Source organism: Dryobates pubescens, chromosome 2 (assembly GCF_014839835.1).
Source record: "Dryobates pubescens isolate bDryPub1 chromosome 2, bDryPub1.pri, whole genome shotgun sequence".
In the NCBI taxonomy this organism is placed as follows: Eukaryota; Metazoa; Chordata; class Aves; order Piciformes; family Picidae; genus Dryobates; species Dryobates pubescens.
In genome coordinates, this window is record NC_071613.1 from 15,831,890 (window position 1) to 15,848,144 (window position 16,255).

At 50.3% G+C, this 16,255-nt stretch overlaps 1 protein-coding gene across 1 annotated transcript in view; it reads right to left on the reverse strand.

Annotated features, from left to right (window-relative positions):
* Nucleotides 1-3,928: 3,928 nt before the first annotated feature.
* SYNDIG1 (synapse differentiation inducing 1) overlaps nt 3,929-16,255 on the reverse strand; it is a 32,787-nt gene continuing 20,460 nt past the window's right edge. Inside the window, exons 2-4 of the mRNA XM_054169037.1 lie at nt 15,606-16,182; nt 4,065-4,202; nt 3,929-3,958 (exon numbers count right to left, since the gene is read on the reverse strand). Of these exons, the coding sequence (XP_054025012.1) occupies nt 3,929-3,958; nt 4,065-4,202; nt 15,606-16,085 (648 nt within the window). The 5' untranslated portion in view covers nt 16,086-16,182. The remainder of the gene's footprint in view (nt 3,959-4,064; nt 4,203-15,605; nt 16,183-16,255) is intronic.

Sequence of the window (16,255 nt, forward strand, 5' to 3'; positions counted from 1 at the left end):
CAGGTGGGGGTCGGTCTCTTCTCCCAAGGAACCAGCCTCAAACTTCTCCAGGGGAGGTTTAGGTTGGATGTTAGGAAGAAATTCTTCCTAGCAAGAGAGATTGGCCATTGGGATGTGCTGCCCAGGGAGGCGGTGGAGTCCCCATCCCTGGAAGTGTTTAAAAAGAGCCTGGATGAGGCACTTGGTGCCATGGCTTAGTTGATTAGATGGTGTTGAGTGATAGGTTGGACATGGTTTAGCCCCAGCCTTGGTTAGAGCTAGGGAATGGTTGGACTCAATGATCTTAAGGATTCTTTTTTCCAACCAAAACAATTCTATGGCTCTATGATTGTGCAATTCTCACCCTCCTGTAAGCCTGTCAAATAATGAGCCAATAGGCAAGCAACAAAAAGTAACAGGGGGATGAAAAGAGGATGCCAGGAGGGAATAATGTCCTGTACTCTTGGAGCATGACTGTACTGATACATCTCTGGGCTCTGGCTGGCTCAGCACAACGTGAGAGGCATCAATGGCACAGAACAATTCACGTTCAGAGTCTGCCACTGCTAATAAAAGAGACCACCTCTTCTCCTCCAATGTGTCAAGCTGGTCTCTCCCCTGTCCCAACATTTCCTTGTAATTAAACACCTGCATAATGAATCCAGCTCTCCAGGGAATGTTATTTGCCAGCTACCTGTCCAATTATTTAAAATTAGCTTCAAGGCTAAAGCAATCAGGTCATTCATTAATCTAATCCCCCCCACCACCCCTTTTGTCTTTTCTCTTCATGACTTGGAAATGTGACCACAAGATCAAAAGGCCAACAAGGAGTAAAGAGGAAATTACCCAAGACACTTATGAAGTTGCTTGGCCCAAGACATGGAGCACAGAGCACTGAAATCAGTAGCTGCTGATCCCCAGCACACCCTGCAGTCCCTTTTCCTGGGAGCACAGACATCTCTTTTCCCAGGAGTCTTCTACCCCAAGGGGAAAAGCTGGCATGAGCAAACTCTAGCCACACTCAAACTGAGCCACCTTCCACCTCTAGAGAAGAGAGGTGCTGGTAGTTAATAAACCTCAAGGATCATCCCATTCCAAGCCCCCTGCCATGGGCAGGGACACCTCACACTACAGCAGGTTGCTCACAGCCACATCCAGCCTGGCTGCAAACACCTCCAGGGATGAGGCTTCCACCACCTCCCTGGGCAACCTGTGCCACTGTCTCACCACCCTCATGGGGAACAGCTTCTTCCTAACATCCAATCTGAATCTACCCATTTCTAGTCTTGTTCCATTCCCCGCAGTCCTATCACTACCTGATATCCTGAGAAGTCCCTCCCCAGCCTTCTTGTAGCCCCCTTCAGATCCTGGAAGGCCACAATTAGGTCTCCTTGGAGCCTTCTCTTCTCCAGACTGAACAGCCCCAACTCTCTCAGTCTGTCTCCGTAGCAGGGTAGCTCCAGCCCTCTGCTCATCCTCTTGGCCCTTCTCTGCCATAAGGCATCCTGTGTCACTCCACCCAAGACCAGGCTTTCCATCTCCTCTGAAAGAAGAATCACAGAATAAAATCCTGGAATCATTAAGATTGGAAAAGACCTCTAAGATCAAGTTCAGCCTTCCACCCAACACCTCCATGACCACTGGACCATGTCCTGAAGTGCCACATCTACTTGATTTTTTTAACTCCTCCGGGGATGGTGACTCCACCACCTCCCTGGGCAGCCTGGTCCAATCTTTGACCACTCCTGCAGGAAAGAAATTCTTCTAAATATCTAACCTAAAGAAGCTGCACACCTTGCATGTCCTGAGTCAGTTATTTTTTCCCCCAGGCTAAGAGATGTTCACCCAAATGTCCACAATCAGGGGCTGGGGCATTTATTTCAGAGCTGCTCTTCCAAGACAGAAAGACCCAACACATTCACACAGTGCTGGATGTTCCTGGCTATCTCAGCAGGTAGCTTCTCTCTGTATCACAGCTGAGCCATGTTATTTTATGCTGGCACAGTCTGTGCTGTTCAGTATTCACCACCTCCCTCTGCCTGGCCACTCTGCCATCTGTCTGATGGGAGCAAGGGGAGGAGTGTGGACAGGCAGGCAGCAGTGACCAGCCCTTGTCAATATAGCTTTGCCCATGCCTGGGCCATGCACATATTCTGTGTACCCTGTGGGGTCTGCTGGCCTGGGGCATCACCCTCCAAACATTTGCCTTTCCCTCTGAGCCTGCACAGAGTCAATCTCTGTCAAGGGAGGACTCCAGCTCCACACAGACCTGTCCTAGTTAGGATGGAGGTTATCTTACCAACCTATTTAGTGCTCAGAGCTGCAAGCAACCTGCCTTGGGAACTTGCTACATGTGAGTCACAGAGTCAGAGGAAGCCCCTTACAGTGTCCATGCAATCTGACCTTTAATCAGTCTTACCAGAGGAAATCTCCAACCTGCAAGACCTACCTGGAGGAGTAAGCTGGCCCTGCTCAAGCTACTGCATCCCAAGCTGGTCATCACAGCTTCTTTCCCAGTCTCCACTTCCCCATCAGATGTAAGCTGCAGCACAGGAGCTTCCACCACAACACAAGGGGGAACTTCTTTACTGTAAGGGTCACAGACCACTGGGGCAGGCTGCCCAGAGAGGCTGTGGAGTCTCCTTCTCTGGAGACTCTGAAGGCCCATCTGGATGCATTCCTGTGTGGCCTGAGCTAGATTGTATGGCCCTGCTCTGGCAGGGGGGTTGGACTTGATGATCTCTTTGGGATCCTTCCTGTGATCCTGTGAGGCATCAGAGTATATTTCCCTCTCCTTCATGTCCTTTATTGGGGTGCAAATCCAACTCCCAACAACCAGACTTCCAGTGTGACTCCTTCTCTGCCACACTACATTATCTGCCACGCTGACAAACTCAGCCACTACTCTGCAGGGACTTCTGAAGTCATACTTGTCAAGAATGAAAACAAAACATTGCACCAAGAGATGATTGTTAGTTAGGTCCAGGCTGGAAAGCACCGAGCCAGTCTCAGGAAGGAAACAAACCAAAACATTTCTCTGGTTAAAAATGTTTTTCCATATTGAAGCTGGGCAAGAACAGACTGAGCAATTTTGTTGTTCTGGGGGAAAGGAAATAGTTCCTGGAAAGCAAATAAGCTTCTACAGAACTGAAGCTATTTCTCTGTTCCTGGAAACATAGTGCCTGGCTTGCTCTCCAGCTTGGGAACCAAGAAATCAAGTTCTCTTGAGGGGAAGTGTGAGTGTTTGAGGTAGGAAGGATGTTTTGCACTCAAAAGTCATGCCCACAGGAAATCCCTCTCTGGACATGCTACAATCTGACCTGGAACTTGACCATTGTCACCTACAACCTAAATTGTGTTGTGGATGGAAACTCTCTCACAAGACAACCACCACTGCAACAGAGATATATCCAGGTGGGGAGCACACCTCCTTGTTTAGCCACCTCCCTCTGCCTCTGGCCCACATTTGGGCTCTGGTGAAATTTCCCTCCTGGTGTAGGGTGGTGTAAAGACTCTGTGGGTGCAAAGCTCTGAATGAGCAGATGAGGTTGGAAAGATTACCTCATGAGATAGGTAAAAGGCAGCGATTCCCAGTGGCCAGAAGCAGCAGAGCATGGAGAACACAGTGAGGAAGGAAATAGTTCCTGGAAAGCAAATAAGCTTCTACAGAACTGAAGCTATTTTCCTGTTCTGGAAAACATAGTGCCTGGCTTGCTTTTCCAGCTTTCTTGAGGGGAAGTGTGAGTATTTGAGGTAGGAAGGATGTTTTGCACTCAAAAGTCATGCCCACAGGAAATCCCTCTCTGGACATGCTACAATCTGACCTGGAACTTGACCATTGTCACCTACAACCTAAAATCTGTGGTAGATTCCTCCCTCTGGAAACTCTCTCACAAGACAACCACCACTGCAACAGGGAAATACCAAGGTGGGGAGCACACCTCCTTGTTTAGCCATCTCCCTCTGCCCTGGAGGATGTCTGGCCCACATTTGGGCTCTGGTGAAATTTCCCTGCTGGTGTAGGGTGATGTAAAGACTCTGTGGGTGCAAAGCTCTGAATGAGCAGAAGAGGTTGGAAAGATTACCTCATGAGATAGGTAAAAGGCAGCGATTCCCAGTGGCCAGAAGCAGCAGAGCATGGAGAACACAGTGAGGCCGAGATGATCTCTCGGTGGCATCATCAGGAAGTTGTCTTCGCTTTCGGTGTCACTGGAGTAATCACTCTGGGAAAGCAAAAGAAAGGGAAATGAAGAGGTGCTGGTTAATTATAGCATTTTTCCTTCTCTGCTGTGGACCAAGTTTGTGATCATCCACCTGGAGCTCTGTGTCCAGTTCTGGCCCTGCTGAACCTTCATACAAGCAGCCTCAGCTCATCGATCCAGCCCGCCCATGCCCCTCTGTTGAGCCTTCCTATCTTCAAACAGATCTAGACAGTGATGCTTCCTGAGCAAATGAGGGCAGAAGACAGGACAGGGAGAAGCCAGTGTTTGAGATAGGATACTGAATGATGCGAACAGTCCATTTCTGAAAGGACCATGATGTGGGAGCAGGAATCCATCCAGCACAGAGCAGAGCTCTCTGTACACAAAGCTGAGCATGGGGTCCTTGCTTTGGACTGTGTTTCACACCACAGTGATGCCAAGAAGGACCACTAGATTAGAGTGTTAAATCAACAGGGGGAGGTTGTCCTTCCCCTCTACTCTGCCCTGGTGAGACCTCACCTGAATACTGAGTCCAGTTTTGGGCTCCCCAGTTCAAGAGGGACAGGATCTGCTGGAGAGAGTGCAATGGAGAACTGCCAGGATGATGAAGGGACTGGAGCACTGCCCTGTGAGGAGAGGCTGAGAGCCCTGGGGCTGCTTAGTCTGGAGAAGAGAAGACTGAGAGGGGATTTAATAAGTGTTTATCTGGGGGCTGGGCGTCTCAGGAGGGAGGGGACAGGTTCTGCTCAGTTGCACCCTGGGATAGGACAAGGGGCAATGGATGGAAACTGCAGCACAGGAGGTTCCACCTCAATATGAGGAGGAACTTCTGCACTGTGAGGGTCACAGTGCCCTGGAGCAGGCTGCCCAGAGAGGTTGTGGAGTCTCCTTCCCTGGAGCCTTTCCAGCCCCATCTGGATGTGTTCCTGTGTGACCTGTGCTGGATTCTATGGTTCTGCTCTGGCAGGGGAGGTTGGACTTGATCTCTGGAGGTCCTTTCCACCTCCTAACACCCTGTGACCAGCAAGCTGAAAATAACCCTCCTCTGTCATGCAGCACAGGGGAGAAGGAAGGTGAGCCACAGTGAGGGAAGGAAAGGTGCAGCACTGCAGACATGCACAGGCTGGGTCAAGTTCTGCTGCAAGCACAAGGAAGCAATCAGGGTGGGGGGAAGAAGCAGCGTGGAGTGATGCCGCAGGACGGCAACGCAGGCAGAAGGCAGAGAAGCCAACCTCACTTGTGAGAACCATTTAAGAAGCAATTTCATCATCACAGCCAGTAATGCCCACATGAGGAGACAATTTCTCTGATCAGAGAGCTCTTTCTTTTAGCAGGCAAGCCAAAAGGAGCCCCAGCACCTGAGAGCAGAACAAAGGAGGAGCAGAGCCGAGGGAGGCGCAGGTTTTCCGAGGGAGACAGCGATGAACACTCGGCTGCAGACGTAATGGATTTTCTGTTACACGAAGCCCTCTCTTAAATGGAGGCTAGCCAGCCCTAAGAGCTGTGTGCTTTACCTCAATCAAGGCATTGTGAGTGAACAGAGGTTCTGCAGACAGCCTGCCGTGGGCTGCCTTCATGGTACTGGAGGCTGAGCTCAATAGGCACATCATAGTCCCTTCCAGTACTAAACCCACAGCTGCCAGCAACCTTTGATGAATATTCAGGAAACAGCCCCTTTGCTATTGCTCCTTTTTTTTTCCCCCTTTCCCCTTCAAAGCCAGCAAATTCAGCAACACACAGGCTGCATACAAAACTAATTTCTGGTGTGGCCCTGTGGGATCTGCTTCAGATCCAGATGGTCCATCCAGTGGTCTGTTTCTGACCAAGAGCAAGGCATGATGCAACTCCGAGATAATTTGTCGCTCTGCTTCCCTCCACAACAGTGCCTGTTTCAGTAATGCAGTTAAACATGCTCCTCTGGCCATCACTCTGCAGTTAAACATGCTCCTCTGACCATCACTCTGCACCCCTCTGCTCTTCTGCAAGCAGTCAGAGTTCACCTAAAGGCAGCAGATGTCAAGGGCAGCATGCTGGATGGATAATGCACAAGGGCTGTAGTTTGTTTACTGCTCTGCCTCAACATACTTCACAGAATCACAGGATGGTAGGGGTTAGGAGGGACCTCTGAGCAGCATCTAGTCCAACCCCCACTGCTAAAGCAGGAGCACCCAGAGTCAATCACACAGGAACATGTCCAGGTGGGTTTGGAATGCCTCCAAAGAAGGAGACTCCACAACCTCTCTGGGCAGCCTGCTCCAGTCCTCTGCCACCCTCAAAGGGAAGAAGTTTTTCCTTATGTTTACATGGAACCTCCTGGGTTAGTTTGTGTTCTTTGCTCCTCATCCTGTCCCTGTGTACCACTGAGAAGAATCTGGCTGCATCCTCCTGACATTCACCCTTCAGATACTGATCAGCATGAATGAGATGCCTCTTATTCTCCTGTTCTCCAGGCTAGACAGCCCCAGCTCTATCAGCCTCTCCATGTCAGTCCATTTTCCTGTTCCAACGACCCTCAACATCTTTGTGGCTCTCAGCTGGACTGTCTTCAGTAGTTTTGTGTCCTTCTTGAACTGGGCAGCCCAGAACTGGATGCAGTATTGCAGATGAGGCTTCCCCAGGGCAGAGCAGAGGGGGAGGACAACCTCCCACAGCCACACTCTTCCATACCAGAATACCACTGGCCTTCTAGCCATAGGGGCACATTGCTGGCTCATGGTAAACTTCTTGTCCACCAGCATTCCCAGGTCCTTTTCAGCAGAGCTGCTCTCCAGCAGGTCAGCCTCCAACCTGTACTGATCCATGGGGTTGTTCTTCCTCAGAGGCAGGACTCTGCCTTTCCTTGGGTTTCTCCCTGCCCACCTCTCCAGCCTGTCTATGCCTGGCTGAATGGCAGCACAGCTTGACAGGGTGCCAGCCCCTCCTCCCTGTTTGGTATCATCAGCAAGACCCCCACAGACTCACCACTGAGCAGCATCTTGCTGATGCTTGCTTAAGAGGACTCCAAAACCTGTTGAGATAGTGGATTTGTGTGTGTGTGTGTGTCTTGGTGCTGCATTATTTACTTCTTTTGGTTTGCCTGTTGCCTTCTTTCTTTTCACCATTTGGAGCTGCTGCAGTTGCTCCCTTTCAGCTTGAAAGGAATTGAGATGAGCCATTATCTACTCAGTCTGACCTGGTCCAGCTCCTTCTGTTTCCCAGCCTCCAGCCTAAATTGCTTTGTCAGTCAAGCAGTCAAGCCTTGCAAAATGGGCTCACAGAGGTCTCTCCTCTCTTGGAGAGTTTTTCATATGTAACCTTGCAAGACTGAAATGTAAAACCCCTGGATGCAGCTGTCCAAACCCCTTCTTTCTCCTGTCCCTCTGGATTTTGTTCATCTCCCTTCAGATGTTTCCTAGATGCCCACAGCCACAGTCTGCCCAGAGCTCATCAGGAGCTTGTATGTAACACATTGCCACTGGAAGAGGATTACTTCAGTGATAAACAGATCCATACTAAACCAGGCCAGCTGCCAGTGTCCTAAATCACACTGGGAGAGCAGCAGTCATAGACATAAAAGTAAATATCCCTGATCTTCAGAGAAGCATTGGGGTTGGGGAAAAAACCTTAAGATCATCAAGTCCAACCATTGTCTAACTCTGCCAAGCCTGGTCCTAAACCATGTCCCACAGCACTGCACCTCTGTGGCTTTTACACACCTCCAGGGGTGGCAATTCCACCACCTCCCTGGGGAGCCTCTTCCAGCATCTGAGAACCCTTCCAGTGAAGAAGTTTCTTCTGACATCCAACTTAAACCTCCCCTGGGGAACTTGAGGCCACTTCCTCTTGTCCTTTGGGTGAGCGACACTCTCTGAACTCAGGTGGGAGGCACTTATGTATCCCCTCTGCAGGAAGGGCCAGCAGCCACTACAGGGAAGGGGCTTCCAGCAGCTTGCACTGTTGAGAAGGGTAAACCTGTGGTGAATGCAGTGCACTGCACTGATGTTACTCTTCATGGCATGGCACATTGCTCTAAAGTTCCCACTCAGGGAGAGGAAAGCCTCCACACTTTACAGAAATTAGAACCAAGTTTTTTACCATGAGGGTAGTGGAGCACTGGAACAGGTTGCCCAGGGAGGTGGTTGAGGCCCCATCCCTGGAGATATTCGAGATGAGGTTCAACAGGGCAACCTGAGCTGGTTGAGGATGTCCCTGCTGACTGCAGGGGAAGTTTGGAGTGGATGACTTTTGGAGGTTACTTCCAACCCAGACCATTTTATGATTCTACCTTCCTGCCATTAGTAGAGGAGCAGGTGGTCCACAAACAGTCTCAGCATTGCTTGTTGAGAAACATTTAAGCTGAAAGAAGGGAGATTTAGACTGGAGATTAGGAAGAAGTTCTTTACAGTGAGGGTGGTGAGACACTGGAACAGGCTGCCCAGGGAGGTTGTGAATACCCCATCCCTGGAGGTGGTCAAGGCCAGGTTGGACAGAGCCTGGAGCAAGCTGGTGTAGTGGAAGGTGTCCCTGCCCATGGCACAGGGGGTTGTAACTAAATGACCTTTAAGGTCTCTTCCAGCTGTTCTGTGACTCTCTGATGAGGGAGGTAGCCCAATCACTCAGCCACTTCAGCAGGAAGAGGAGCAGTACACTCCTCAGGCTGGGGATGGTCCTATTTTTGATTGTCCTCTTCTTGCTTCAGAGCTGACAGAGCTCTCTTTATGGTTCAGTCCTCAAAGAACTGTACCCCATCCCCATCTTCTGCAAGTGACAGCATGCAGCTCATCCAGAGCTCCTGCCTCTTCCAGGCTGGAGCCCAGGGACCTCACTGCATGGTGTCACTCTGAAAACTCAGGGAAATGATAATGAGAGACGAAATCTCCTGGGGCTTGGCTGCTATTAACAAGATTCATAGGAGGGCACTGCTAGTCTGCTGAAGGTGACTTCCCAGCCCTGCTCCCCTCACCTAGGGGCTGGCTAATAAAGGTTAATATCACTTGGCACAGCTCAGCATCTCCAGACTCCAGTGGCTTCTCCTTTAAGGGAGAAAAAGAAATCAAATGCAAATGAAGTGTAATCACTCTTGTTAATCATGTGCCTGTGAAGAAATGCAGGGACATAAAGTGTGTCCTCTGGGGTCAGACCACTGGCCCATGGAGCCTCAGGCTCCGACTCTGACAGCAGCAGCAGGACATGACAGGAACCTGAGCAATTTGCAGCCCATCCCCTGTGCCCCCTCGAAATGGTTGTGTAAAAGGTATTAGAAAGAAAAGCTTTGCCAATGCCTTTTAATGCCTGTTCACAGGTTCCTCACCCATGAATATATCTAATCCCTCTGGAACTTGTTGATCCATCAGAACCTCCTGTGGCAGCAGCTCACCAAGTGTTCACTACCCGGTGTGTGAACAGCAATTTTCTGTTATCTGTGTCAAGCCAGGCTCTCACTAAGCTCCTTCAAGTGTTCCCTGCTCCTAATAGTGAAGGTTTGGTGGGTGCTGGGTCTGCATTCACCTCATCTTTTATCTCCAGGATCATGTGCAGCTGGCTTGTGTGCCTCTTGTCCACCTTCACCCCTTCACCCATGCTGCACAGCCCTCTGGAAGGGGGAACCCAACCATGCTAAGCTCCTCAAGGTGGTGCCCATAAATGCTTTCCAGATGCCTACTGCCAGGGAAGGCTGAGAACACTGCAGCTCAGCTCTTGTCACAGAATCACAGTATGGTAGGGGTTGGAAGTGACCTCTGGAGATCACTCAGTCCAACCTGCCTGCTAGAGCAGGTTCACCTAGACCAGTTTGCACAGGAACATGACCAGGTGGGTTTTGACAGGCTCCAGAGAAAGAGGCTCCACAACCTCTCTGGGGAGCCTCTTCCAGTGCTCTGGCACCCTCCAAGAAGCTTTTTGGAGTCACCATCACTGGAGGTGTTCAGGACGAGACTTGATAGAGTGCTTGGCTGCATGGTTTAGTTGATTAGGTGGTGTTGGATGATGGGTTGGACGTGATGATCTTGAAGGTCTCTTCCAACCTGGTCTGGTCTGGACTATTCTATTCTATTCTATTCTATTCTATTCTGTTCTGTTCTGTTCTAATTTATAAGTGAAACCTTGTGGCCACTGCCCCTTGTCCAGCCAGTGGGCACCAGTGAGAAGAGCCCAGACCCATCCTCTTGACCTCTGCAGAGCCATGCAAGCCTGTGCAAGCTGGAAGCACTGAGAGGAAGCATTCATACTGTGGGACTCAGCATCCACAAGCCTCTCCAGGGCCTCTTCTTCACATTGCAGCAGAGCTGTGGCTAGGAGGTGCTTGGGAATGCTGGGGAGAGGGGGGTTAGATGGAACAGAGCATGGCTTAGAGTCACCTTCCATCTCTATATTTTAGCTTGGAAGTGGGGATGGTTTAGCTTGAAAGCACTAAAATTCCCTTTCTTCTTCCACTCCTCAGAACATTCTATTTATTTCCTGTTCAGAGACTGTTTCAGGCATTGCTGGGGAAAAAGAGGAAAGATTAAAAAAAAAGGGGGGGGGGGGTTTTGAAGAGAGAGCTCAGATGTATTCTTTTATGCCACACACACATGAATAATTCCATTTGCTGCCATCAATAGCTTGGGTTTCTCTAAATGAGGCATCTGTCTGGGGGTTAGGAGGAAAACTAGCCCGAGTGCAAGATGACAAATGATGTTTGGGGATAAAAGATGCACTGCATTTACACAGGAGCTGCAAGGGAGAGGTGTTTCAGCTGGCATCTCCTGAAATATTTCGCTGCTGCCACCTCTGACAAGTTGTCTATTAGTTGTGGTGTCAGGAACTCATAAGATATGTATAAGCCTGCCAGAGATCCCTGCTTAGGGAATCATCTGATTTCAGGCATGGGCATTGAAGAGAGAAGTTTAAAGCTTCTACACAGTGAGCAGCTCTCTGCTTTCATGCCTGGGAACTGCTGGAGCAAAGCAGGGCTCCCTGGGCATACGAGAGCTGCTTGCAAGATGTTTTCCCCTCCAGACAACTGTAGGCAGCCCGAAGAACATGCAGACAGAAGTGGCTGACAGCTGGCTGAACATGAGCAGGCAGTGTGCTCAGGTGGCCAAGAAGGCCACCTGCAGCTTGGCCTGGATCAGGGTTAGTGTGGCCAGCAGGACCAGGCGAGCGATGGTGCCCCTGTGCTCAGCACCGGTGAGGCTGCACCTGGAATATTGGGGTCAGTTTTGGGTACCTCAACACAAGAAGGACATTGAGGTGCTGGAGCAGGTGGGCTGGACTAGGTGATTTTCAGAGGTCCCTTCTGTTATGGGTTTAAGAACCATGGAGGTTCATTGCCCTCCTCTGCACTGGCTCCAGCACCTCCACATCTCTCCTGTATTGAGGTGCCCAAAACTGGACACAATACTCAAGGTGTGGCCTCCCCAGGGCTGAGTACAAGGAGACAATCCCCTCCCTGCTCCTGCTGGACACAGCATTGCTGATACAAGCCAGTCCTCAACCACCCTAGGTAGATGCTCTGCAGTAAGAGAGGCAGTGCCAGAGGGACACGGGGGATGAGAAGTGACTAACAACCCCCAGGCTGTTCTGTCTCCCAGAAGGCATCTCACTGAGGTGCGTGAGTTGGGAATCCACTTGCCATGCCTCGAAGAACAGATGATAGCCCTCAGTTTTCAAGACACAACAGCTCTTCTGCACAATGCTCCCCTCCACTACCATTTGCCCAGAGGGGCTATTTTAAGAGTTTCCTCCTGGAAAAGCAGGTGAGTTGCAACAACAACACAACCCACTCCTCTGACAAGGACTGAGCTCTCATCTGCTCTTACCCTCTGCAGCTCCCACCCCTCCATGAGCTGTAGCCTGACAGTCAATGTGGCAAGATACTCAGCAAGGTGCTGTGCCTCCTCAATGGCACAATCAAACCCTTCAAGGCTCTCACAGCGGGGAGGTAAAACCTTGCACACCTCTGCTGTATCTCTCTCTCTCCCTGTTCTCCTTTTACCTTCTGCTCTGAGTCCTGGTGCTAATCCTTTCCAGCCCATTTTGGGTCTATTAGTAATTTCAAGAAAAGCCTTTGCTTCTTGCAAAATGGCTGGGGGGAAGAATCACAGGATCAATGTTAGGGGTTGGAAGGGACCTTGAAAGATCATCAAGTCCAACACCCCCCCTGCCAGAGCAGGGTCACCTAGAGCAGATCGCACAGGAATGCATCCAGGGGAGACAAAAAGGGGCATGCTGTGTGATTCAGGGGCTGTTTATCTCAGCTGGACAGGTAGACACGTTTTTCTGCAGTTAAGAATCTGGCATGGTTCATCCCCCTGCTCAAACACTTTTCCTCCACTGCAGGCTCAACACATGAAGCCATGACTCTAATGAACCTCTGGACCAGCCAAGCCCAGGGGCCCCTCATGCATCTGGCCACACAGGTGCAGCATCCCTGGGATCCCTTCCAGCCTGGCATTCTGTGATCCTGTGCCATTGCAAGGGCACTTTCAAAATGCCACCAAGAAAAGGGAAAACACTTTTGCTATAAAACATTCTTCCCTTGGCCTCCTTATTTCCCTGACCCTTTGTCACCTATTTTCCTTGGCCTCCTTATTTCCCTGACCTTTTCTCACCTATTTTCCTTGTCCTCCTTATTTCCTGGACCTTTTGTCACCTGTTTTCCTTATCCTCCTTATTTCCCTGACCTTCTTGTCACCTGTTTTCCTTGTCCTCCTTATTTCCCTGAGCCTTTTCTCATCTATTTTCCTTGTCCTCCTTATTTCCCTGACCTTTTCTCACCTGTTTTCTTTGTCCTCCTTATTTCCCTGACCTATTTTTTTCCAGCCTATTCTCCAACAGTTGGCTACAGGAAGCCTTGCTGGATTTGGATTGACAAGGAGAAGATATTTTCCTCTTATCATTGGGGTGGGTTTGTTTTGTCCCTGCCTCAATGTCAGGCCAGATGTGCCAATAACACCATTAAACACTTGCAATCTCTGCTGCATCACTACTGCCTGAGAAGAAACTAGGGCAAAAGAGCCAGCAGCTGGGGATTTTGTTTTGATTAAGCAAAGGAAACTTCCCACAGCCAATTTGGAAGTGCAGTAGCAGGGTGTGAGTTGAACTCAGAGCCTCACATGCCTTAGAGAGGAACTTCTGGTTTCCCTGCGGCACCATTGAGTGCCACGCTACTGCCACAGGCTGGGGAGAAGACCTCTTTCTTCTTACCTTATCAATACAGAGAGAAAAAGGAATAAAAGAGAAGCCAAGACTCTTGTTGGTGGTGATCACTGAGACACTGGTAATTAAAAGAGCTGAAAACAGAGGGTTTAGGACTCAAGAAACCCCTGCAACAGAGAACCGTGAGCAAATAGTCCTAGAATGGTTTGGGTTGGAAGGGACCTTAAAGATCATCTAGTTCCAATCCACCTGCCATGGGCAGGGACACCTTCCACTGGATCAGGCTGCTCAAGTCCAACCTGGCCTTGAACACCTCCAGGGAGGGGCCATCCACAGCCTCCCTGGGCAACCTGTTCCAGTGTCTCACCACCCTCACTGCAAAGAATTTCTTCCTCATCTCCAGTCTGAAGCTCCCCTCTTCCAGCTCAAAGCCACTGGCCCTCATCAAGCCCTTGTGAAAAGTCTCTTCTTCTCAGCTTGGAGCTGCAGCTATGGCCTTGCTCTAGGCAGTCAAATAGTCTTTGCTAGGTTAGGGGTTTGTGAGCAGTGCTGGAGAAAGCTTTGGGCTCAGCAGCAATGATGCACACCCTCCATTTCCACAGCCACCGGCAAACACAAATCTCTGTTACTCCCAGGCAGCTGGTTTCAGCCAACACCAAAATGACTTTTTAAAGAGGGGGGAGGGGGGGGAAATTCATCTTTTAAGAAAGAATTAAATTGATTTCCACAGTCTGCCCCATGTGGAGAACAAAATGTATCTCACTTTTACTGTGAGCAATCAATGAAGCAGGGGAACCTGAAAGAAAACATTGCATTTGGCACTTAATGAGGTGTTTCACTCCATCAGAAAATAACCTTTTATTTCACAGACACAGGATTCATTGCAGCTTGGAACCCCTCAGACTTCTGCCTTTGTGTTCATTCAGAGGTAGGAATGTTCCATCTTTGAACTAGTATGCAAAACAGTCTGGTTCCAAACCCCCTGCCATGGGCAGGGACAACTTCCACCAGACCAGGTTGCTCAAGGCCCTGTCCAACCTGGCCTTGAGGACCTTCAGGGAGGAGACATCTCTTGGGCTTTATGCCCAGTTCAGAACAGGAGGAAGTAAGAGATGATGTTTGCTGGCAGAGTAGGACAAGATCCATGTATGTGGACAAGTGCTCTTGGCCCCAACCTTACTTGATGTATAAACACAGGTTGTGAGCAGCCCGGTCAGAGAATAGAATCACAGAACTGTCAGGGTTGGAAGGGACCTCAAGGATCAGCCAGTTTCAACCCCCCTGCCATGGGCAGGGACACCTCACACTACAGCAGGTTGCTCACAGCCACATCCAGCCTGGCTGCAAACACCTCCAGGGATGAGGCTGCCACCACCTCCCTGGGGAACCTGTGACAGTCTCTCACCACCCTCATGGGGAAGAACTTCTTCCTCACATCCAATCTGAATCTACCCATTTCTAGTTTTGTTCCATTCCCCCCAGTCCTATCTCTCCCTGACACCCTAAAAAGTCCCTCCCCAGCTTTCTTGTAGCCCCCTTCAGATACTGGAAGGCCACAATTAGGTCTCCTTGGAGCCTTCTCTTCTCCAGCCTGAACAGCACCAACTCTCTGCTAGGGGTAATGGGAATTGTGCCATTAGCATCCACAGAGTTGAGACTCTCCCAACAAATAAATAGCAATCACTGACTGTCCTGGCCAGAGGAGAGAAGGATACAGCTGATCCCCTAGAGGCCAGCTCTCAGAGGTTGTACCCTTAACCCCAAGCATGCCCTCCTTCCCCCAAAACTTCCCAGTGTATCACAGAAGAATCACAGAATTGTCCAGACTGGAAAAGACCTTCAATATCATCAAGCCTAACCTACCACCCAACACCATCTGATAACTAAACCATGGCACCAAGTGCCTCATCCAGGCTCTTTTTAAACCACTTCCACCACCTCCCTGGGCAGCACGTTCCCATGGCCAATCTCTCTTGCTGGGAAGAATTTCTTCCTCACCTCCAGCCTAAACCTCCCCTGGCACAGCTTGAGACTGTGTCCTCTTGCTCTGGTGCTGGTTGTCTGGGAGAAGAGACCAACCCCTACCTGGCTACAACCTCCCTTCAGGGAGTTGTACACAGCAAGAAGGTCTCCCCTGAGCCTTCTCTTCTCCAGGCTAACCAACCCCAGCTCCCTCAGCCTCTCCTCACAGGGCTGTGCTCCCTCCCCAGCCTTGTTGCCCTTCTCTGGACACCTTCCAGCAAGTCAACATCTTTCTTGAGTTGTGGAGCCCAGAACTGGACAGAGGATCCCGAAGTGACATCTAACCTCTAGCTCCTGGAAGTCCTCCTCTTCCTCCACATCATAGGAGAGGGTGTGAATCTTGATGTCATCTGCCGAGAGGTCGATGAACTTGCTGTCTGGGTAGTCCAAGCTGTCTTTGGTGGGGGAGCGCTCCTCGATGAAGGTGGTTTCGCAGCACTCCGAGCCCAGGCTCTCGCCCCACGAGCGCAGCACGTTCTCGGAGTAGAGGATGATGTTGGGCCGGTAGTGAGACTCCACTGTCTGCTGCAACATGTTGGGGTCCAGGAGCTGCTGCACAGGGTCATTCCTGCTCTTCTCCAAGCAGCTCGGGGAGGAAAGGCTTCCTGCTCTGTGGCTCTGGTACTGAGGGGTGGGGTAGACAGAGACCAGACCGTCCCGGCTCTCTGCCACTAAGTTCCTCGTGTTAATCAAACCATTCCTTTTCCCAGCTTCAGCAATCTTACTGTGCATTAGCACACTGTTCTGCTCAACCAAGCCATCCATGCTGGGAGGTCTCTGAGGCAGTGGGGACCCAGTGGTCTCTGGTTTTTGCTGTACCTTACAGACAGTTCAGGCTGGGGCGGTGGCTCCCATTTTCCTGCTGAAGGAAGGAAAGAGATATCGAGGTGAGGACAAAGGCAATGAATGAGAGCTTAAGGTACCAAAATCAGCTT